Genomic DNA, 25070 nt, shown 5'->3' on the forward strand with positions numbered 1-25070 from the left:
GCAAAAAACAGGCACAAACAAAAATGTTTTGAAAAGTAATCACTTGTTTAAAAAATGGAAATCGGGCTTCTGTGTTGTAAGGAATGTATGCGCATAACGGTGAAACCCAACACTGGTAAACGATCTGACTACCTCAAAGTGAAGTTTCTGCCTTCCTACAGTGGCCTTTAACCCTGCCCTTTCCTCCAATCTGAGAAGAGCTGATGTTGATGGAACATATAATGGCCCCTTTCCTGTGTAGTAAAGTCAGCAATAAAGCTCAGTAATTAAGGGTACCAGGGAGGCCCAGCCCAGCAGGCTAGTGGTGTGGCGAACACTTTTAGAACTTCAAACAATATCAAAGTCACTGAGAAACGGGCCTAGCTCAGTTCTGGTTTGAATTAAGCCTCACTTCCACACGCACTTTTCAAATCCAAGCTCAAACAAGAAAGCCAAGGCCTTCTGGATTTCATTAGAGCCAATTATCTTATCTGTTTCATCTCAGGCCTGACCCTAAGGCTGGCAAACAGCTATTCAGTGCATTTGTGTGGTTGTTTGAGAAAGCCTCCAGTCAGCCAATGGCCCGAGGACCTGCTAATTAAAACACCGTTGCCCCCCTGCCTTAGTGATTAAATATTTTCAAGCTTTTGTAAATAATTTTTCCATTCTTTGCCCCAAGCCTCAAAGGTCCAATACATGCAGTAATTTATTTAGTTTGTCAGAGAATACTGTTGGAAATAGGGCCATAATGGAACCTTTGGAGACTTTTATATGTCTTGGTACTTCTGAAAGTGACAGTTTATAAACCAGCCAAATGTGTATACTGTTTCTGATGTAATTATGGCCTAATGGCCCTTCTCCTTTTGAAGTGATATAGTGTATAACAGGCTTACATCTTGTCAATAATCATATTTCCTCAAATGTCAACATGATATCTAGCATTGGAATTTAATGAGATCATTTAAGTCCTAGAAATGGTATCAAGGTACCGTGTCTCCAAGTTTTTCTTTTTTTTTTTTTTTTTGCCTAAGGGGGGGTCACAGTCATGAAGACTGGCTTGGGAAGAAGACTAATCGAATTCTTGCTTGCTCTTTGTGGCAAGGACCTGCTAGAGAACACTGAATTCTTTCCAGAGCCCACTTCTGAGAAGTCAGTGAGTGATATGATGATGCCACTTCAGAGAAGAAAATATTCAGGGAGAACATTTAGAATTAGGATCATTAAGTTAAACATTTTTTCCAGACCTAATTTATATGCAGAGTGATCTGAGAACTTCAGAATGATACTTATCTTACAACTGGATTGTGGGAAGGGAGAGGACTTTGAGAACTTACTTCAGAGCTGTGCACACATGGGTTTGGTGAACACCCCAGGAAGCCCTCCCTGCCCCCTAAGCTCCTCGGGCAGGACCTGGCCCTGTGCACCAAAGTGCACGCAACTCCAGCCTAGCTCCTCCAGGACCAACACACAGGCAGAGCAGCGGGTGAACACGCAGAGCAGACAGACTCCTCTCACCCTACCAGCCTGGGCACGGCCATGCAAACTCACAGCTCTTCTGGGCAGTGCAGTCATGTTTTATGGGAGGAAAATAAAAAATCTGGCGTTGTGTTTGTTGTTGTTGTTGCTCTTTTTGAAGTATTACAAGAAAAAAAAATGCTGGCAGGCTCATTAGCGGCATCCAGTGTTCACTAACACACCTATGAAAAAGAACTATGGGATGGAGCGATTCTGCTTCTGCTGTTCTTAAAATGACACTTTGGTCTTATCCTAAATAATAGGCTTTTAATAAAAACATCCACCAAAGGCAGACAATTAAACAATACATAAAGCAACAGGGGGCAACCTCGTGGTTCAGTTATAGTCTGGAGCCATTCCAAAGGAGAACATGTGGGTATTTTACAAGGAACAATACACTTTTCCAAAGTTATTATAAAACAACAAAATTTTAAAGTGGGCCTAATAAGCCCTTCAAACTTGGTACAGGATTTCACATTTGGCTCTGACAGTGGGAGGATCTGTTTACATCCTAATTTTTTCAAAAGCATGTTTAGAGAACTATGTCAAACATTATGCCTATATATCTATATTAGACATATCACTGCTTTTTTTTAGAAGACATACAATATGCTAATTTGCTTACTTTCAAAAAACTGACACTAGTAAACTAACAGGTGTTTACTAGTAAAACTAACTTGTAACTAACTAGTAAACTTCCCTGGTGGTTCAGCAGTAAAGAATCGGCCTGCCAATGCAGGAAATGTGGGTTCAATCCCTGGGTTGGGAAGAACCCCTGGAGAAGAAAATGGCAATTCATTCCTGTATTCTTGCCTGGGAAATCCCATGGACAGAGGAGCCTGGCGGACTACAGTCCATGGGATCGCAAAAGAGTAGGACATGACTTAGCAACTAATCAACAACAACAACAAACCATAGTAACAGGTGACTGATCCTTCTTTCATAATTAAATATTTTCCATTTGGATCCTACATTTGATTTGTATCAATTGTCATATCCTCAAATAACTAAACTAAAGGGAATATATTAAGCTTCTGACAGACTTCAGTTTTCTGAGTAATTTACAATTTAATCAAATAACTTTAAACTAAATCAATTAAAACATGACATCCCCAGATTTTATTTCTGTCCCTGCCTCTTTCATCTGCTGAGTCAAACTTGGAATAATTATATTTACCAGAGAGGAAGGCATCACTGAATAATTTCTGCAAATGTATTTTCAATTTAGAAGTTCTGGAATATAAAAGGGAAGTGAGAGTATCAGAAACTTGTAAAAGGGAGAAGACTCGGGTACACAAAGCAAAGTCAGAGGCTCAAGGCAGCAACTTGAAGAGACTTTTTCTGAAACCGAAAGCAGAGAGGATCAAGTCATCAAGCTTTCTTTGGGTTATAAAACTTTTAAATTATAAATCTGTGCCAGCTTCATTCTCGCTCTGGATTGTAAATAAACTCCTCTTCATATTCTTGCCTCTGACTACTCTTTGAATAAAAATGCTCATTTGTTTCTGAAATTCAGTAACTCCAATATTGCTTTAATTTCAAGGAGTTAGGAACCAACAAAAAAATACACATCCTGGATGAATCAATATTCTGTTTTCAAATATAATATTATATATCTTTAATACAAAGAGGTTATTTTCTTGATGGCTATTTCTGTACTTGCTTTGGTATGCAAAATATGCCCAAGTTGACAGACAGATGGATTTAAAATTCTGCTAAGACTGAAAGGTGACTCAGTCATTCATCTTCCCTCCTCCATGCCCCTCACCTTTTTTTTGGTCACACTGCATGGTTTGCAAGATCTTAGTTCCTTGACTAAGGATCAAACCTGTGCCCCTGCAGTAGAAGTGCACAGTCCTAACCACTGGACAGCCAGGGAATTCCTCTCCCAGTCACTTTTCAAATTACAAAATATGAATTATAATGCCAAGAATGTTTCTTTGCTGAGCCTTTCCCATAAGAATTTACTCAGTCTAGAAGTCTGCTGCTCTCCATCCGGCTTCACAACAACAATACTGCTCTTTGGAGCAGAATATGTTAAGACAACAAATATCCAGGACTGTAGTATCCTTAAAAAAGATGGACATATTTGTGAAATATACAAGGGCACATCCTCAACCTTTTATAGAGTTGCCAGAGGAGTTTAAATGTCTACACTTATAGGAACGAATGTTGATTTATAAGCTTCATCTACATGACATCAAATCACTGGGATGAAATATGGAAAATTATCTATCAATCATTCAGATATCCGATGTCATACAAAGATCTGGACTACTATCTGAGAGTCATGCCTACAAGAAAATTATGTAAACTTCAGTCCTGCACCTCGGGTAATATTCACACAGACTTTCTAATGAACAGACATTTCCCAAAGTGGACTCTTCTGCTTGGAAAAGTTACATAGTAAATTTCTATTAGTAAACATTATATCTATCTAGTTCAGAAAAGGGACTAAAAATTCATATTTATGGTACACTAAAACAAAAGTTCTCTTTCTTTTCTCACATCATTTGTCCTCTCAATAAATTTAGCTTTAGTAAACTTTAGGTGTAAAACCATGGAAATGAAGGCAAATTATTCACTTTCAAGAAAACACATGAAGAACAAAAGGCATTGAAATTTAGTTAATAAATAATAAATATAGTTCAATAAATAAAATCAGTTCATTGAAATACAGGATAAGTAACTTTTATTTGGCTTTATCTTACCAGTAAATGAAGTATAATCTTAAAATATTCACTAAAACTGTGAAAATAAAAAGTATGACTTCACAGTCCATTAATTATATGTACCTTCCATTCTGGCTATGTCATATTGTAATTAACTGCATACCAAGTCCATCATTACTAGATGAGATGATTTAAACTGATGAATTGATCTGCGCTGCTTGACAGTACAAAAGATGTGCTATTTCTGGCCTAGAAAGCTTCACAATACTATTTCGTGGAAAGCTTTCATTTCCTGATATCTCTGAGTATTACACATATGTTGGGAGGATTTTGTGCAAGGCAAGGGTTTTGTAATCCACTGTTCCATCCTTAAAATAAAAACAAATTGTTTCCAGTCACGCAAATTACTTTCTTTCTTAGAAAGAAGTGCTAGGGTAAAGTTAATAGAATATAGCTACTCTCTTAATTAGTCCTTATTAGTTAGAAAAGTGTATAATTGCTATACAAATTCCTGGAAATTTCTGGATTTAAAACTGTTCTAAGTCAGAAGGGAAAATGTTGCTTAAAATTTTTACAGCTGATCTTTCAAAATAATAATAAAAAGTATCTTGCATTTGAACTATTTTAAATAGTTCACAAAAGAGAATACAATTCACATTTCAAAACTTCAAGCACTTCAAGATACTTCCTGGACTTTTTTTTTTACCTGAGTTCTATACTGTCTAATAATATCATCTCTCTTTGATGCTCAACTCAAAAATGAAGTTTGCAAGTTTCCCAAGGAAGACAGGTGTGCATAAGATCAATTTACTCTGAAGGTCAAAGAGCAAAATTCTAAGGGTATCTAGAGACACACACCTATAGAAATTGTAATTTTTTGATGAAAATTGGTACAATATGTTGCACAGATGAAAGAGGAAAAATGTTCTTAAACTATACTTACTGCTGAAACTAAAGAGCAGATAGTCCTGACAGCTTTCTAAAATTTATTCCTATGGATCTTTTTCTTCTGACCTGTTCTGATAAAACTTCTTGAAACATCTCTACATGCAGAATATAAAGAACAGAATCTGGACAATGAGTAAAACTGTAGGTCACTCCAACAGTAATTTCGTATGTATTGCTCTTCACTGAAATAAAATATCAATAGATGAAAATCATTACTGCTTTGTTCCCAAGATTGACTGACAAGTTCAGATTTGAAGTCCACATCTTCTTTATTAGCCAAGTCTTTCAGAAAAAGAAAATGTGGGCTTGATTTGTGAGCTATGATAAATGGTCTGGGAAAGATGGTAGTAGGGCCAATTTGATATGTACAGTATTTCATATTGGCAAATTGTTTCAAGAAATTCCACCCTCTTTCCCAAAATGTCTTCAACATCCTTGGGAAAATACATACTATCATGAGCATAATATATTTGGTTGTCATTAGCAATTGAAAATCCATTTGAAGACCGTGAAGCATCAACCACAGTTCTTATAGACAAAATAAGACCCCAAATCAATTCTGCAGTATTGAGTATGATTTTTAGATGACAACAAATCATTTTTTATTTCAAAGTTGGATCTAAGTGTTCATTTATCCATCTATTAAAATTTAATTTGGGTTTTCTCAAGTTCAATCACATACCCATTTCAAAAATGTCTAAATATGTAAATAATGAAAAAACTATTTTAATAAAAAAGGAAAAAATACATTCTCCATTGTAAACAGTCTGGTTATCAAAAAGAAGAAAAATTAAATGAGTTTTATTTGATAGGCTCTTAGTGTGGACATGAGGAAGGGCACAGAGAGAAGTGGCTTGGAATTAGTATATGATACAAGGATAGTGAGAATCTAGGAATTATTTTCAATTTTAAAATAGTATTACCAATTTAAATGTGAAAGATAAATGCTAGATAGACTAAAATGCATTGGCAAAGAATTTCTCTCTTTATTATTGTTCTGTAACCCCTACTCTTAACAGAGGAAGTGAAAGTGGAAGTTGCTCAGTTATCTCTGACTCTCTGCAACCACAGACTCTGGAATTCTCTAGGCCAGAATACTGGAGTGAGTAGCCTTTCCCTTCTCCAGAGGATCTTCCCAATTCAGGAATAGGACCTGGGTCTCCTGCATTGCAGGCAGATTCTTTACCAACTGAACTATCAGGGAAGCTTGACAGAGGAATTATAGTTTTTAACTTAGGGCCAAGAAGTACTGTCTCTATACTCACACTTTTTGACACACAATCCCTGATCACCATTAACCAGCTATGTGACATCAGGAAACCTACCAAAACTCAAAGGGGACTTCGTGTCCCCATCTGGAAACTGGCAGCACTTAATTCAACAACTTGTAAAGATGAAAAGAAATGAGCAACTAACAAATGTTAAGTCCTCAATGAATGTTCTATGTTACTATGTTATTATCATTATGTTATCTTATAATAGTTTTATTTTTCATTCTCTCAGCAATAAACTTCACTAAAATATGATAAAAATAAGAACAATGGCCATAAAATATGTACTTAGTTGTCATTATCAACGAGAGGACAGAAATATTTACTAAGATATTCTCTCATTTCTCAGAATTAAGCAAACTCTTTTAGTCTCTGCATATGACAAGACCATTTAGAAGTCAGTGCTCTAAAATTCGGAGAAGGCAATGGCACCCCACTCCAGTACTCTTGCCTGGAAAATGCCATGGACAGAGGAGACTGGAAGGCTGCAGTCCATGGGGTCACTGAGGGGTGGACACGACTGAGTGACTTCACTTTCACTTTTCACTTTCCTGCATTGGAGAAGGAAATGGCAACCCACTCCAGTGTTCTTGCCTGGAGAATCCCAGGGACAGGGGAGCCTGGTGGGCTGCCGTCTGTGGGGTCACACAGAGTCAGACATGACTGAAGTGACTTAGCAGCAGCAGCAGCTCTATAATTAGTTAGAGCAGTAATGTTGTGTTTGATAAAATAAGGTAAAATAAAATATTGTATTTATTTATATGCCCTGCTCAAAATTATCTACTATCATTTCATGGTAAATTCAACCACTAGTTATGCTAACTAGTTGTCTGAGGAATAGCTGCTCTGTAAATATGACAACTAAGGGCTCTATTATCTGCTCTCAAGTTAAATTTTAAATGCATACTGTTCTATTTTTACCACAAAAGGGGAAGAAATCATAGTAAGCTCTATTTTAAAGACACTGCATCTAGAACAGAATTGACAATGTGACTCATGAACTGAGAACAGATATGCGATCTAGTCAAGTTTCAAATCACAGTTTTGTATTAATGGATTTTAAATTTGCTTATATCACTAAAGCAAACTGGTGCAAACCAAAGACAACAGAAACAGATACAGGCTGTTCTGACTCTTTGTATATGCTCAACTGATTCAGCGGCTTTGCCTGCGTAACAAATATGCTATTTTTTAAACATTCTATTGGTTATTTGGTCAAAGTATTTTAACAAAGGCTATATTTGCAACACAAAAATATTTTGACTAAATAGAGACAATTCATAAGCCAATGAAAAGATATGAAGAATACATCATGTGAAATGCCAGGCTGGATGAAGCACAAGCTGGAATCAAGATTGCTGAGAGAAATATCAATAACTCAGATATGCAGATGACACCACCCTTATGTAAAAAGTAAGAAGAATCTCTTGATGAAAGTGAAAGAAGAGAGTGAAAAAGTTGGCTTAAAACTCAACATTTGGAAAACTAAGATCATGGCATCCAGTCCTATCACTTCATGGCAAATAGATTGTGAAACAATGGAAACAGTGTCTTACTTAATTTTCTTGGGCTCCAAAATCACTGCAGATGGTGACTGCAGCCATGAAATTAAAAGACGCTTGCTCGTTGGAAGAAAAGTTATGACCAACCTAGACAGCATATTAAAAAGCAGAGACATTACTTTGCCAACAAAGGTGTGTCTAGTCAAGGCTATGGCTTTTCCAGTAGTCATGTATGGATGTGAAAGCTGGACTTTAAAGAAAGCTGAGTGCCAAAGAATTGATGCTTTTGAACTGTGGTGTTGGAGAAGACTCTTGAGAGTCCCTTGGACTGCAAGGAGATCCAACCAGTCCATCCTAAAGGAGACCAGTCCTGAATATTCATTCGAAGGACTGATGTTGTAGCTGAAACTCCAATATTTGGCCACCTGATGCGAAGAACTGACTCACTGGAAGAGTCCCTGATGCTGGGAAAGATTGAAAGCAGGAGGTGAAGAGGATGGCTGAGGATGAGACGGTTGGATGGCATGACTGACTTGATGGACATGTGATGTGTCTGAGCAAGCTATGGGAGTTGGTGATGGACAGGGAAGCCTGGAGTGCTGCACTCCATGGGGTCACAAAGAGTTGGACAAGACTGAGCAACTGAACTGAATTTTACAATAAAATAACAACACATACTCAATATATATTTTCTAGGTTAGGTAACTCGCTCATTTCCTCATTTTCAGTTGGCATTCTGACAATCTGGCGAAGCAGAATCATCCTGGGTAGCAGTTTTCCCCCAAAGGTGAATATGCCTGAAAACCTGATGTTTATACACATTTTGTGTTTGGAAATTCTTACCATTAACAAATATTAATTATGGTAGCTACAGAGTATAAACACGTTGGCTTGGAGATTTGTAATTTTTTAAAAATCACAGCTTTTTAAGTTTGCATCTAAGGAACCCAAATCAATAGATCTAAGTTACTCTCTTAGCTTGTCTTCAGTGGGTGCCAAATGAGACATTTGCTATTTCATCAGTACCTTCTAAATGTAAAGGGCCTGTACTTATTTTTTGCAATTAAAAATCCAAGGAAACCATCATCCATGTACTCATTCATTCATTTATTTATCTATCCAATATCCAGTAAAATATACATAATTTGAAGGACTTTTTCTTCTACATCAGAAATTGCTGCTCACTTTTTTAAACACATGTAGATGTCTTCTCACTAGATTCAATTAGAAGTGTGAGATACATATTATCTCTTGCCCACTATGCACAAACTATTAATATTGTTAAAATTACCATACTATGTCAGGTAATCTACAAAGTAATGCAATTGCTATCAAAATACCAATGGCATTTCTCATAGAACAGGAAAAAAAGAATTTAAATTTGTATGGAAATACAAAAGAGCCTGAACATTAAAAAAAAAAAAAACAAAACACTTGCAACAGAAGAACAGAGCTGAAAGAATCACTCTCCCTGACTTCAGACTATACTAAAAGCTACAGTAATCAAAACAGTATGACATTGGCACAATAAGACAGATAACAGAACAGAACAGACAGCCCAGAAATAAACTCACACACTTACAGTTTATTTATCTATAACATGACAAAGGAGGCAAGAATATACAAAGGAGAAAAGACAGTCTCTTCAATAAGTAGTACTGGGAAGACTGGACAACTACATATAAAAGAATAAGATCAGAACACCCTCTCACGTCATTTACAAAAATAAGTTCAAAATGGTTTACAGACCTAAATGTAAGGTGAGAAACCATAAAACTCCCAGAGGAAAACATAAGCATAATATGCTGAGACATAAGTCATAAAAATTTTTTAGATATATCTCCTAAAGCAAAGGAAATAAAAGCAAAATAAGCAAAAGGGACCTAATTAAACTGAAAAACTTTTGCACAGCAAAGGAAACCTCTGACAAAATGAAAAGAAAACTAACTGAATGGGAGAAAATATTTGCAAATGATACGACAAATAACGGGTTATATATACTATTTATATATATAAATAGCTCATACAATTCAACATCAAAAACCCAAATAACCTGATTTAAAAATGGGCAGAAGAAGTAAATATTTTTCCAAAGAGGAAATAAAGATGGCCAACAGACCATGAGCATGGAAAGATGCTCAACATTGCTAATCATCAGAGAAATGCAAATCAAAACTACAATGAGGTATCCCCTCACACTTGTCAGAATGGCTATCATTTGAAAGAACACAAATAACAAATGTTGGCAAGAATGTGGAGTAAAGGGAATGCTCCTACACTGCTAGTGGGAATATAAATTGGTTCAACCACTGTGGAAAACATGAAAGTTTCTCAAAAAATTAAAACTATAACTATCTTATGACCCAGGTTTCCCTGGTGGCTTAGCAGTAAAGAATCTTTCCGCAATGCAGGAGATATGGGTTTGATCCCTGGGTAGGGGAGCTATCCTGGAGAAGGAAATGGCAAGCCACTCCAGAATTCTTGCCAAGAAAATGCCATGGACAGAGGAGCCTGGTGGTTGCAAAGGGTCAAAAATGACTGAGCATGCACGCATACATACCTACACCATATGATCCAGAAATTTCACTCGCAGGTATATAGCCAAAAAATCCCCAAACACTAATTCAAAACGATACAAGCACCCCAGTGTTCACAGCAGCATTATTTACACTGCCAAGATATGGAAGCAACGGAAGTGCCCATCGGTGGATGAAAGAGTAAAGACGATGTGGTATACGTATGCAATGGATAGGAGTTAGAAAAGCATAAAGTTTTGCTATTTGCAGCAACATGGATGGACCTGGAGAACATTACGCTAGGTGAAATATGTCTCACAGAGAAAGAAATAGTGTCTGGTTTCATTTATATGTGGAATCTAAAAACAATAAACTAGTGAATACAACCAAAAAGAAGCAAACTCACAGAGAACAAACTAGTGGTTACCAGGAGACAGAGGCAAGAGGGGCAATTTAGAGGTAGGGAGTGACTGCTGCCATGAAATTAAAAGATACTTACTCCTTGGAAGGAAAGTTATGACCAACTTTGATAACATATTCAAAAGCTTTGCCAACAAAGGTTTGTCTAGTCAAGGCTATGGTTTTTCCAGTGGTCATGTATGGATGTGAGAGTTGGACTGTGAAGAAGGCTGAGCGCCGAAGAATTGATGCTTTTGAACTGTGGTGTTGGAGAAGACTCTTGAGAGTCCCTTGGACTGCAAGGAGATCCAACCAGTCCATCCTCAAGGAAATCAGTCCTGGGTGTTCTTTGGAAAGACTGATGCTGAAGCTGAAACTCCAGTACTTTGGCCACCTCATGCGAAGAGTTGACTCACTGGAAAAGACCCTGATGCTGGGAGGGATTGGGGGCAGGAGGAGAAGGGGACGACAGAGGATGAGATGGCTGGATGGCATCACTGACTCGATGGACAAGAATTTGGGTGAACTCCGGGAGTTGGTGATGGACAGGGAGGCCTAGCGTGTTGCACTTCATGGGGGTCGCAAAGAGTCAGACACGACTGAGTGACTGAACTGAACTGAATTGAATTATTATATACAGAGCTTCCCTGATAGCTCAGTTGGTAAAGAATCTGCCTGCAATGTCGGAGACCTGGGTTCTATCCCTGGGTTGAGAAGATCCCCTGGAGAAGGGAAAAGCTACCCACTCTAGTATTCTGGCCTTGAAAATTCCATGGACAGTCCATGGGGTAGCAAAGAGTCAGACACGACTGAGTGACTTTCACTCACTTCACTTAATTATTATATACAGAGTAAGGTACATGGATGTACTGTAAAACATGGGGAACATAGCCATCATTTTGTAATAACTATAGAGTATAACACTTATAGCTGTGAATCACTGTACTGTGCACCTGTACCTTATATGTTAATAATATTGTACAAAAGTAAATAAATGGTCTTATACAGATAACCACTTTAATATTTACATAACTCTTAAAGAATTAATTTTTAGAAAAAAATGTGTACTGCGCTCATTTAGTGATTATGTATAAGGAAGAAAAACAGTCTTTTGAAGTGACTGGAACAGAAATTGATAAGCAGGCATTCAGAAAATATTTGTTGAACAAAGAGAAGACATTTGAAATTGTTACAAGCAAATGAGTGCTCAGAGTTCTTATAAAGCATACTCCTTGAGGGACCAAGAGATAGTCAGATTTCATGCAGGTCCCTCAGGGGGTTCCAAAGCTTCTACCGTAGTGTATCATTCTACCCTCTTTTCTGAATTATTTATCTATTAATTGATTTACTCAGCCAGAATTATTGAATAGCTCTTCTTTGCCATGCTGTGTACTAGGGATTTGTGATTCAGGTCATGGGGAGAAGTCTTATATTACAGTATAAGTTCACTATGCTTTATCACACCTTAGTCTTTTACCTTATGAACAACAGAAAAGAACAGCAGTGTGGTGGGATAGAAACAGTATAGATTTTAGAGCCACATCACAGCCCTTCCATATGGTAGTTCTGTGGCTTATACAAACCACTTAAGAAATAGCCATGATGTCCATAACATCTATAATCGAGAACCTGCCATGTAAGATCTTAATATAAATACCCATAATTATTTAATAAAAAATACTTAAAAGATACTTGATATTACTGAAGATTTTAAAAACTTGTGAGAAATCTGAAGCATCAGTTCAGTTCCTCAGTTCAGTTGCTCAGTTGTGCCCGACTCTTTGGGACCCCATGGATTGCAGCACACCAGGCATCCCTGTCCATCACCAACTCCCAGAGTTTACTCAAATTCATGTCCACTGAGTTGGTGATGCTATCAAACCATCTCATCCTCTGTCATCCCCTGCTCCTCCCACATTCTACAATTATTCAGAAATTAATGATATTAATAACTGCATAGAAGAAATACTAGCTATCTGAACCAGATATGAAATGTTATATATTCTATTACATTTTTAAAACTATCTAGAAAACTTAAAGCAAAAAGAAAATGTTCAATTTGTCTGCAATTTTCTTTTTGCCACAGAAAAAAACAACACACAACAGAGACCAACCCAAAGACAATATGTATGGAAATTCTGGCTGGTAAAATAAGCAGCTATCTTATATCCTATTATAAACGGAGTTTCAGAGAGACAGGGCTTTTCTTCCAAAGATACTTATCACAGTCCAGAAACAATTAAAACTTTAGAAAAAAGAAAAGACTCCATTTATTTCCTCCCCACTTCTGTAATTTGACATCCACACACAGATGTCAGAAAGCTCTTCACTTTCAATACTTAGAAAAGGGATTATATTAAGAAGGATATGCTTATAATACTACACTAAAATTTATCTGGAGGCCACACTAGTGCCCCAAATTAGAAAGGAATATATATATATGTGTGTGTGTGTGTGTATATATATATATATATAGACAGATAGATGAGAGAGAGAGAGATGGGCATTCTTTGCCTGCAAAAGCCTGTATGAAGTATGACCTGTATACCTGCCATGCAATCTCACCCTCACGCTCTTGAGCCCGCAGAGCAAGATCGTTTCACGACTCCACGCTTTCACAGCCTATTCTCTCTGGCTAGTATGAATCTTCTTAGTCCAATTCTTTTACCCCTTGAAAACTACCACTTATTTTGAAAACACAAGTACAATAATACTTGATGAAAGCGTCCCAGAACCTTTCAGAAGTAATTCATCATTTTATCCTCTCTATGTCTAAGGACATCTATTCTCTAGAACAGTAAGTACCACTTTTATTATGTTCCCTAAGAGCATATCAACTCTAACTTCCAAGTGCTCATCACTGTCCCTGGCATATACTATGCATTCAATGAATATTTTTTGAATTAAGGACTTAAATTTCTTGAGTCCTCCAAGGACAGTTTACAAGTATTTCTAGTTATACAAATTGAGCAGCAAGCAAAAATTGTATAGTTCAAAATTAATAGACTTATTATGGATTAAATCTGGTTCTTAAATAACTATAAACATCAAAGTCACAATTTTACATTTCTGTAGCAGAGCTAAATAATGTAGCCTCTCTTCTAATTCAGCCTGGATATGGTGACCACACTGGGAAGTTCAGAGAAGTTTGCTAAAATAAAGTGCTCTTTGCTCTTTCCAGGCAACAGAAGGTACTGTCTTCAGGACATTCAAATGCTTTCAGAAGCACTTGATTCAATCACCATTCCAATCAAAAATATACACTTAATATCAAACCAGTCATTCCTAAAGGAAATCAACCCTGTTTATCCATTGGAAGGACTGATGCTGAAGCTGACGCTCCAATACTTTGGCCACCTGATGCAAAGAGTCAACTCACTGGAAAAGATCCTGAGGCTGAACAAGACTGAGTTAAGAGGAAAATGGGGTGACAGAGAATGAGATGGTTGGATGGCATCATTGATTCAATGGACATGAGTTTGAGCAAACTCTGGGACATAGTGAAGGACAGGGAAGCCTGGCTTGCTGCAGTCCATGGGGTCATAAAGAGTTGGAGATGACTTAGCAACTGAGCAACAATGCTTAATATCTATTTTCACATTATTTAATGAAATTGTGTTCAAAGGGGCTTTAAAAAAAATAACTCATCTACTGTTAACTTTGTCATGGGAGAATACGTACAAAATAGCAATTATCCTTTCATGCTGTGAATACTTGATCTATTCTTATGTAAAGGTACAGTACCACAAATAGTATTATAATAAAAAACTAATAGCTCTGTGTTACAGACCAATGAATATAATCACATACTAAAGTTGAGAACTTAATGTATGTATCATGTAAGTTACGAAGTCAACTTGATAAACAGACAAATTCATACGTAATGTAATATAAAAGTCTATTATCCCATTAAAATATCTTTAAAATATTAACAGTGTTTAAGTTGCAAATACAGGCAAAAATAATTTATAATACTGAAACCCGTATAGGTTTTTAATGTACATTTTTAGTTTTACTACTAATTAACATTGGAAGGACTGATGCTAAAGCTAAAACTTTGGCCACCTCATGCGAAGAGTTGACTCATTGGAAAAGACTTGATGCTGGGAGGGATTGGGGGCAGGAAGAGAAGGGGACGACAGAGGATGAGATGGCTGAATGGCATCACTGACTCGATGGACAAGAGTTTGGGTGAACTCCGGGAGGTGGTGATGGACAGGGAGGCCTGGCATTCTGCAATTCATGGGGTCGCAAAGAGTCGGACATGACTGAGCGACTGAACTGAACACAAGGTATCATCACAGACAATCCAAGTCAAATAAACAAACTTATCTCACCTATTTTTCTATAAAGAGTACAGATATATGAGTGTATATTTTTTCAGAGTGCAAATCTGAAGTAGAATTTTCCTCAAATATCAACACAAATATATTTATTTTAATGAATATTCTTAAAAATAGCAATTTCCTATCATTTTTCCTGAGGCTATTCTCAAATTAAAAGTGACTCTCAAATGAAAAATTGAAGTATGCATGATACACAGGCCAACTTCTGTGTATTGTTGTACTTCTGCAATAATAATCAGAAACCCATTAAAACTTCACTGATTAAAAACTTTTCCTATGTATTTAGGATACATTATCACCAGGATTTTTCCCTTTGGAATTTATATATAAATGTTAAATTAGGAAAAAAAGAATGGGTCAAAAATTTCTTATCATGCACTTGTTTGCTATTGCTTACAAATAAACAAAACACCTCAAATCCTACAGTACCAACCCATTAAAATCTAAAATCTTGCAAGTGAGGGATATATTAACATAATCTGATATTTTTCCTTAAAAGAGACCTTATTGAAGACTGAAAAAAAATTTAATACCAGAGAATAAATGACTTAAAAACTATATCCAAAACAAAAACTTTTAATTTGTTGTATTTCTTGTTTGAACTACTTTTTAAAGTTCTTCAGAAAAAAAAAGTATAATGCAAAATGTATATATTAATAAACACTTTAATTAAGGCCTACATTTTCTAAAGAAACTGAAAACAACCAATTAATCTACTGCCATTTTAATGTCAGAGGGAAAACACACATATTATGAAGGAAATGGAATACTCGAGGATGGAATAAGACTGCCTAAGCCAACGTTCCTTGGAACTAAGAAAGCCAAGAGTTGCCATGTGCAAAAATACGTGCAAAAAATTCTATAGCCCAATGAAGTTTGGGAAGTGCCTGTTCAAAAAAGTGAAATAGGCAGTGAAGGGCCTCCCAGAGCAGTCAATATGCTAATGTCCATTTTAAATCACATCATATATTATCATAGGCAGAGTTTTCCAGAATTCCTCAATAAAATTTTTTCCCTTTTTTTTTTTTGGCATAAAAGAGGAACATGCCTGGCCACTGGTGAACATACCTGTATAACTACACCTAGGTCTTGATGTAACTTTTTTGGATACTCATATTCCTTGTCTTTGTAGCAATATTCAGGTCCCCCAAACCAAACATTTTTTTGGACCTCTGATACAATGGCTCCCTTAACCACTCTGCCGTGGTCAGAAATTTACATTTCTCTCTTGAATTTCATGTTGTTTCAATGGACATTTGTTTTCTAATTTTTTCACTTTCAGAGAAACAAGTACCAACCTGAATGCTTCAAGGTACTCAATATCTCCCATGGGGGGATCAAGGCCACCTGTCCAGGCAATATTTATATTGTATCCTTCTCCAAGGCCTGTTCCAACCTAGGAAGAGAAAAACCACACCACAGTGGGTAGAGGAGAGCACAGGGAAGAAGCAAAAAGACAGGAAAACAAACACATGTGTGCTCTTGAAATAAACATCAAACAACATGTCAAATCAGTCCAACCTTGCTTGACAACCAGTGCTCTGGGTTATGCACTTGTTCTGCACTGGTTCTTGGTCCCGTGGGACAATTCAGTAATCTCGTGTAATTTAAAACACCAGCAAAGGACAAGAAAATTAGGGGTAATCATGCAATGCAATTACCTGAAAGATACAAATAAAAGTGGGGCTCTAAAGAAATAAACCGAACCTCATTTGGGGCTCCACTGCCAGGGAAAAAGTTCCCTTCATCATAGCGATGGAGTGAAATATACAGGATGTTGGGGTCAGCATAAAAGGCTTGCTGTGTACCATTTCCATGGTGAACATCCTACAGGGAAAAGAAAACAGATGACAAATACAGTCACGTCTAACTCTGTGTGGAAACAACTTTCCTGATGTCTAGTTCCCTGTCTTTCTACCCCACCCTCCTTCTCATTTTCTGTCTTCTGTATCCCTCTTTCTTTCCCGTGTTCAGCCTGCTTCCACACCACCCCCCTTTACTTCCTGAACTTTCAGGCAAATTACCCTTTAATGCACTCATTTTTTAAACTGGCTTCTAAAAATCAGGAAACCACAGAGAACATGCCCTGGAGACTCCAGATGAGCAGTCATTGAGAAAGCCCAGTCCTTTGGTACAATTAGATATTTATACACCGGCCCTTTGTACTCTTTGCTTCAGTGATGGAATCTTGCATCCTGTTTTATGGAGGAATTTTATGACTTATTAACTGCCAACAGTTCATAACCCCTCAGGCTTAATTAACTAGCCTCATTGGCCTCTGAAGAAAGACTAATGTTTAAACTACAAACCAGTATTCTGCAGAAGGATCTATGGCTTACAGAGCATTTTCACAATTCTTGACAGAACACTAAACATACGTGTATGCATTGATTTGCCAAGTCCCACCATTAAGGTCAAAGGCTTTGCAACCAGCTGAGTAAATTGGCTTTCTTGAAGCGCTCAGTTCAGTTAGCAGTCCCTCAGCAGTTAGAATGACTTCAAAAGAGATGCCAGATGCAAAAAGAACTTCATACTTTATTTTGGTAAAATTGTGACGGCAAGAGTCGAAGACACAGAAGCATGAGCTCATTAGCTATTAAATCATTTGGGCCAAAGCAGAACGACGGCATGGGCCTTTATGCGATCTTGTCCAATCTGCCTAATTTTAATATTATATATTTAATATATTATGGCTCTCTTCCAAGCCTCCTTCCTCCTCTTTTTTCTTTCCCTACACCATTCCTTCTTCCCACACACAAAAAAGTCAGTTTCATCAAAATGAATGAAAAAAATTCTTATGGCATTCATATTCAATAATGATACAAAACTTAACAGCTCTTTTTTCTAATTGCTTTATGATACAAACATGCTGCAACTGATACAAGATATGGGAAAAATAAAACTAATAGCATTTTTAAAATGTCCTTACTAAAAGACCTCAAGCATTAAGAGTCTCAGTTAATGTGGTTCCTAAATAGCTTCTGAACAAAATAAAATAAAGGACTCTTAAAAGCAAATAACCTACATATTTGTATTTAATATAGTATTACTGCTACATGTGTAACATATATAGTTTCAGGTTCTGTTATAAAAAATTTTTGGTTACTTGTTAACTACCTACTTACACTGTACTTTATTTTGTATCAGTATGAATCCCACTATTTTCAACAATGATTCCTAAAAATTTTGAGTTAGGTACCATATTAAACATCTTACATAGCTCATTTAACATTTGTATGAAGTATATGGTATTATCCCTAATTTAAAAGGTAAGCAGACTGAGACTTGGAGAGTTTCAGTAATTTTTCAAGACAAGGTCTTGAATCCACTTCTTACTCCTAAAGCCAAACTCATAACCATTATGCTGTTAACTTACAATTACGTTCATTATCTCTTCGATTCTCTTGGTAAAACTCTGAAGTGAGACTGGTGGTCATTACTGCCCCTTATTGAGGTTTATATAAGTTGTCTCCACGTCAACCCCAGCCCAGAACTCCCTCACTAACACTATCAAAACCTACATTTGCTGATTTATGAAAGCCTGAAGTGATCCTGCCATCCACAGTGCAGACATGCACTAACATACCTTCCTTCTTCCATACAGTTGCTGCTGCTAAGTCACTTCAGTCGTGTCCGACTCTGTGCGACCCTATAGACGGCCGCCCACCAGGCTCTGCCGTCCCTGGGATTCTCCAGGCAAGAACACTGGAGTGGGTTGCCATTTCCTTCTCCAGTGCATGAAAGTGAAAAGTGAAAGTGAAGTCGCTCAGTCGTGTCCGACTCTTAGCAGCCCCATGGACTGCAGCCTACCAGGCTCCTCCGTCCATGGGATTATCCAGGCAAGAGTACTGGAGTGGGGTGCCATTGCCTTCTCCATTCCATACAGTACACATATCCAATTAAGGAATCACAGAATATTGGGGAAGATAGGCATCCTTCCAGAAACTTGTCTTGGCTAAAGGCATACACATATCAGGGGAAAAAACAGCATACTGAAAAATATTAAATCTTGGATTTCAGGATGTTCAAAGGACAGGAAGGAGGGGATAGTAAAACTTTTCCTTTATGAGAACAGAAATGAAATAATTTAACCCCCAAGAGTCTCGAATTTGCTAATGGATATCTAGAGGATGGACAAACAAAATACTTTGAAAAATAACATTGATAGAAAACTTTGTTTCTGTTACAAGATAGAATTCTCAGTCAGTGTTTTAAGAAAAATTGTGCTCTGGGCCTAGACATATCAACAGTTTGAAAACCAGTAAAATATTGTCTTGATGCTGTAAAGGTTTATTTAAGACAGTCAAATAAAAGATAGTTTGTCTTAGATATAAAATCATTTGTTTTGTAAAACAGGTTGGATACTTATCACTGCATAAATTTCAAAATAAGAACTACAGTCTTTCCCACAGCACAATAAGGCTTCAACAGATACTATTCATTAAAATTTACAAATTTATTCTAAAAATGCATGGATAATTATTTACTCCATATTTATATTCAAAAGCATTTAGAGATATAGGTAAATTCAAATGTGCCTTTTGTTTTGGGCAACAACTTATATTCTTAAAAGTATTTTTTCAGCTTTCTCTGAAAATACACATACAAAGTGCCTACTGGTCAGGTATGATCTAAGGACTTTTTCTCCATAGCAACAACATAAGACAATCATTGGTGATGATGAGGACTTGCTATAGTAAGAAAATGAACCAAATAACTCACAGCTTCAAAACAGATCTTGCATCTAAGATTTGCTGCTGCTGCTGCTAAGTCGATTCAGTAGTGTCCGACTCTGTGTGACCCCATAGATGGCAGCCCACCAGGCTTTCCTGTCCCTGGTACTTACAATTATTTAGTACTGGCAATTCTTGGGTCAAGTTTGGTGCTTGACTGAACACTGAATTCCCAAAAATCTAAGGACATTTGAAGCATCCTTTTTCAAAATGAAAATAGCCTAAAACGTATTATTTTCAACTGAAAGTCACGTTACATAAAAGCTACCTGAGTCATGCAGGCACATCCTAGGACAGGTTCATGCCCTGAACACAACGGCCAATCTCCTGCAAGCTGAAAAGCGAGTGCGCCTGCTCCCTCTCCTCACCAATCTGAAGGTCTTTGGAATCTTCCCCAGAAGGAAAACTAGAAGAATAAGCTCTCCAGATAAACCAGAAATCATCCCTGCCTACAATATTCAACGCCTCTGAATTTGGCTTCAGGCTCAAATAGAGGGTGAATTAGAGCTCTGGCTCTCTAATTAGTAGGCATCTAAAAATGATGAATCTAGCTGCTGGAACAACGGAATGGCTCTGGCTTCTGTTGGCCCAAGAACTGGTGGAGCTGCGGTTCCTACCAGTTAGCTAAAGTCAGTGAGTTTGGATATGCAGGAATGAAGATCTTTTGTCACTGAAGCACCTTTCCTTTTCCTCTGCTCACTTGCAGAACAGACCTGTCAGCCAGGGAGAACGGATGTCTCAGCGCCACGTGGCACTTTAAAACTTCCTTCTCAGCAGCTGGAAGAAACAGGGGAATTTCCTCAAAGTGTTCCTGCAGCTGCAGAATCTGGAAGACTTGAAAGCAAGAATATGCGGGCTGGTGGTGATCTCAGAGGCAACCCTTTGGAAAGAACCTCGTATGTTTAGAGAACATGAAACAAAACCTTCTCTTCTACTGCAGCCTGCTGGGAAATCAGCGTCCTTTATGTGGGATAATGGAGCAAATTCATAATCAAAGGCCAGTAAGCTTACAGGACACTCCTGGTGGCTACCAAGCAACTTATTTTATAAATCATAGCAAATTATATCCGGCAAATCTTTTTATTCTTATATGAATGTACAAAAACAAAGCTTTACACACAAATCCTCTGAGGCACAAGATATCCATCCATCACCATCCAGGCATTTTAGCTTTCATGTCTATTGTACAGTCCATTGCTCTAGAGTCTGGATGTCACACGTGTGCTTTCAAAGAGGCTCTTAACAGTTATTATCTTCCTAGTAGTGAAGAGTCCTCAGAAAATAACACGAAGAAATTCTGAAAGACAGGGTGACAGTTTACCAATCTCTTTCCTGCATAATTTTGACAAATTTAGAATGTGTAGAAAGATTTTCCTCACAATCTTTGGTCTTCATCTGCTGCCCTTTCTTCAAGTTTTTAGCTTATTTTTCTAGCAGAACTTAAGTGTTTTAGAAGCATATTAAAATTATTTTAAAGATTTACTATCTTATAAATCATGCAAGCCAATAATTGTTCATTCTTTAAAATGTCATTTTGTATATACATGGGAAAATAGGAACTGATGTCCTCGTTTTTGTAAAATTTTAAGACCTCACTGCTGTAGTATATCTAGGCCTTCAACACGTTTCTTTAATGTTGAACTATGACCTACACTGAAACTTCAGCATGTTTGGAAAACACATGGAAAGCTGGGTTTCAATACTCTCAGCACCAAAGAACTTGTAGGAAGGCTGCAATACAGTATGGGGGGAAACATCCACTCCTCTTGAACGCTAGAAATGGTTATCAGCCTTTTATTCCTTTTTTCTTTACTTTAACTTGCAAGTGTTTCTTCACAGGGCTTTGTTTGCTCTCTCCCCACCCTCTGGCAGGCCTGCCTAACTGAATCAGAAGACCAGGCGGTAAGGCCACGGCTTCCCAATAAGATTTAATTATGAGTGCAGATATGAACAAGATTTAGACTATTAAGCCTTGCACTTCAAAAAAACTTCTAACATATTTTGCCTTTAAATCTTTTATCACCTGCAAAAATTAATTAAGTGCAGATGCAGCAGGTTCGCTTTGGATGCCAGGGTTCATTTCCTGTCTATGCTTTGTCAGACAACCTGTTACACCTCCTCGTGAACTGGAGGCCAACCGAAAACGGGGCTCATAAATCACCAGCCAGTTTTCTTTCGCCCTTTCCTGGGCTGGTCCTTTTGTATGCGGCAGATATCCAGCTCATTATTCGTGAATCTACTATAGACAACATGCCAAGTGTCATCTGCATTTAAACAAACCATTTGTTAAACAAATTATAACTCTATTGTGTAAGAACGCATCATGTTAAAAGGCAAGACTAATCGAATGCCTCTGACTCTTAATCACGCAGGGTTCCTGCCGGCAGTCATCCCAAACTGGCATACATGATCTGAGATCTTTTCAGAAAAAAAAAAAAAAAAAAGACGCGCTGACTTGTTTTAATAATACCACTGTTGCACAACAAGCAACATGATTGCTAACCAGGGGAAGTGGCCAATTGGTTACCAAAGCAACAACATTCTTTCCAGCACATCTGACTATTTAAAGTCTATATTCTGCAGGGAAAAGTAAATTCAGGTTCTGTTGGGTTATTTTAACTGTGGAAGTATCAATTCATTTAAGGATCATAAAAGTTGCCCCGATCTGCGCCTTCTTCTCATTAAATTGCAGTTAACACCATGAAAGTGAAACGTGAATGTTTATGGTTTCAGAACTGCAATCCTGAATTTAATGAGTTTCCACATTCAAAGGAAACACACCCTTCAGTTGTTTGCAAGTGCTAAAAACAAGGCAACCTAACAGAGAAATACAAATTCAGTCCCTTTTATCTAGAGTCACTGAAAATGCAGCTCTGGCCAGGAATACATACCAGATCTACAATCAATATCTTGCTTATATTTAGTTGGTCTCTCAAGTATTTGGCGGTAATTGCAACTGAATTAAAAAAGCAGAACCCCCTGCGGAATAGAGAAGAACAGAGAAATAAGAAAGCAAATCAGCCAGGAAAACCATTATAAATAATGTTCAGAGCATTTTTTAAAATGCTATATGATCTCTGAAGCCATAAATCTGCTTCTGGGAGTACCTCGCAAGATTTCTCAGTCCATCTGCTAACAATTAGAGGCTTCAGAGACATGCATGGGGCAGGTGACCGCCAGGAACCGTGGCGCTGGGAGATGGCCAGCAGTCCTTGGTACTTACATGGCTGTGGATTCCTCAGCATGATGGCCTGGGGGCCTCACCACAGCAAATCCATTCTGTAGGAACAAGACAGATTTTCAGTGATCAGACAGGAGAGGACTGCTTAGATCTCCATGTACCAAGAGCATCAGGCACATACAAAAAGAGTGGAATCTATAAGAGGCTTCAGAAAAGGTTTTCATGCCCCGAATACATTTCGTAGAATGAACAGAAACAATATATAGATCATGTTTTCTCAGATCATGTCTCAGATAGAAGGCTCCCACAGAGCCAGGGGAAGAACAGGGGTTTGGGAGTTGTACCAAGCAGACAAATGGCATATCAGCTATTATCCTGGTGTGATTCATTTTCAAGGACCAGTTCTTATTTCATGACACCAGCATCCTAGAGAGGGAGAACAAGTTCATTCTTGGTGCAGGTTTGGGTCAAAGTTTGGAAAGATTAGGGAAGATCCAAAGCGAAAATACTTTAGCTGGACGCCCTCAATGGTTATTTCCACTCCAATGTCAGCAAAATGATAAATTTACACTCACACACTCACATACACACAAAAGAAACCCCAGAAAGGTGAAAAAGAACAATGGAAAGCCCATATTTCTTCCAGTCTATAAATTTAGCTTGGATGACTGCCAAGACTTGCAACTTTATTGGATTCCCTAAGTCAATTTCTAGCCCACATTCTGGAATTTTATAAAGAATTCCAGGGCTGAGTAACAATCAGATCTATCCATGATCAAGCAATGCCTTAACCTCTAGATTAGCTGGAATGCATCACGGAAAGCTGAAGTAACTCCAGCATGAAGGCAGGCAACTATAAATCCTTGCAAAGCCAGCATGCTCAGAAAAGTTGGGTTACTTGACGCGAAAAAAAGAAATCATTTATCAGATGGTTCACACCACCTTTCACTTAACTATGACACGAGTAATATGCTCACAACAGAGTTTTTCTTTAATACACAATCCTAAAATTTTCAAATAATTTTAATATACCCCAGGGATATTTGTTTCCAAATCTTACTACAAGCATAAAAATATTCCCAAGAAAAATAATCTATTCCCACGAGCTTTAAATATACACAAATTTTTCTAGAACATAATGGTAACTGACATACAATGAGTTAATTTTCTATGTATTTTGATGGCCCTATTGTTGTTGTGTTAGTTGCTCAGTTGTGTCTGACTCTTTGTGACCCCATGGACTACAGCCTGCCAGGCTTCTCTGTCCATGGAATTCTCCAGGCAAGAATACTGGAGTGGGTTACTATTCCCTTTTCCAGGGCATCTTCCCGACTCAGGGATTGAACCTGGGTCTCCTGAATTACAGGCAGATTCTTTACCGCCTGAACCACCAGGGAGGCCCTACATAATGATAATCCCAGAAACAAATTAGATGTCAGTGACACAATACCAATTACAAACCTAGGAATAATAATAAACATATTCTATATTTTTATTTTTAAGCAACTCACTATTTCTGTGGCTAAAAAGATTAACAAAAAAGAAACCATTAGTGAACAACACAAGACAATAGGGAGTGATTTTCAAGATTGTAGAGTGAAACTCTAGAGTGCTACATGACTTCGGAGAATGAAGAATTAGATTATGTGCAATATACTTTATTGGGAAAACGTAGATAGGGTGAAAATAACAACAAATATAATACAAGGTAATATAACTATCATGTAATAAAATTTTATTTTTGGGGGCTCCAAAATCACTGCAGATGGTGATTGCAGCCATGAAATTAAAAGACGCTTACTCCTTGGAAGGAAAGTTATGACCAACCTAGATAGCATATTGAAAAGCAGAGACATTACTTTGCCAACAAAGGTCCGTCTAGTCAAGGCTATGGTTTTTCCTGTGGTCATGTATGGATGTGAGAGTTGGACTGTGAAGAAAGCTGAGTGCTGAAGAATTGATGCTTTTGAACTGTGTTGTTGGAGAAGACTCTTGAGAGTCCCTTGGA

General features: G+C 37.5%; 1 protein-coding gene across 7 annotated transcripts in view; it reads right to left on the reverse strand.

Moving 5' to 3' along the window:
* The window catches only part of HDAC9 (histone deacetylase 9), a 1025726-nt gene that overhangs the window by 174273 nt on the left and 826383 nt on the right, over window positions 1-25070 (reverse strand). For all 7 annotated transcript variants that reach the window (XM_010835593.1, XM_010835596.1, XM_010835590.1 and 4 more), the window contains 4 exons: window positions 23105-23160; window positions 22773-22860; window positions 16856-16975; window positions 16447-16544 (listed from right to left, as the gene is read on the reverse strand). In XM_010835593.1, the coding sequence (XP_010833895.1) occupies window positions 16447-16544; window positions 16856-16975; window positions 22773-22860; window positions 23105-23160 (362 nt within the window). The remainder of the gene's footprint in view (window positions 1-16446; window positions 16545-16855; window positions 16976-22772; window positions 22861-23104; window positions 23161-25070) is intronic.

This window comes from Bison bison, unplaced genomic scaffold (genome assembly GCF_000754665.1).
Source record: "Bison bison bison isolate TAMUID 2011002044 unplaced genomic scaffold, Bison_UMD1.0 scf7180017864044, whole genome shotgun sequence".
Lineage (NCBI taxonomy): Eukaryota > Metazoa > Chordata > Mammalia > Artiodactyla > Bovidae > Bison > Bison bison.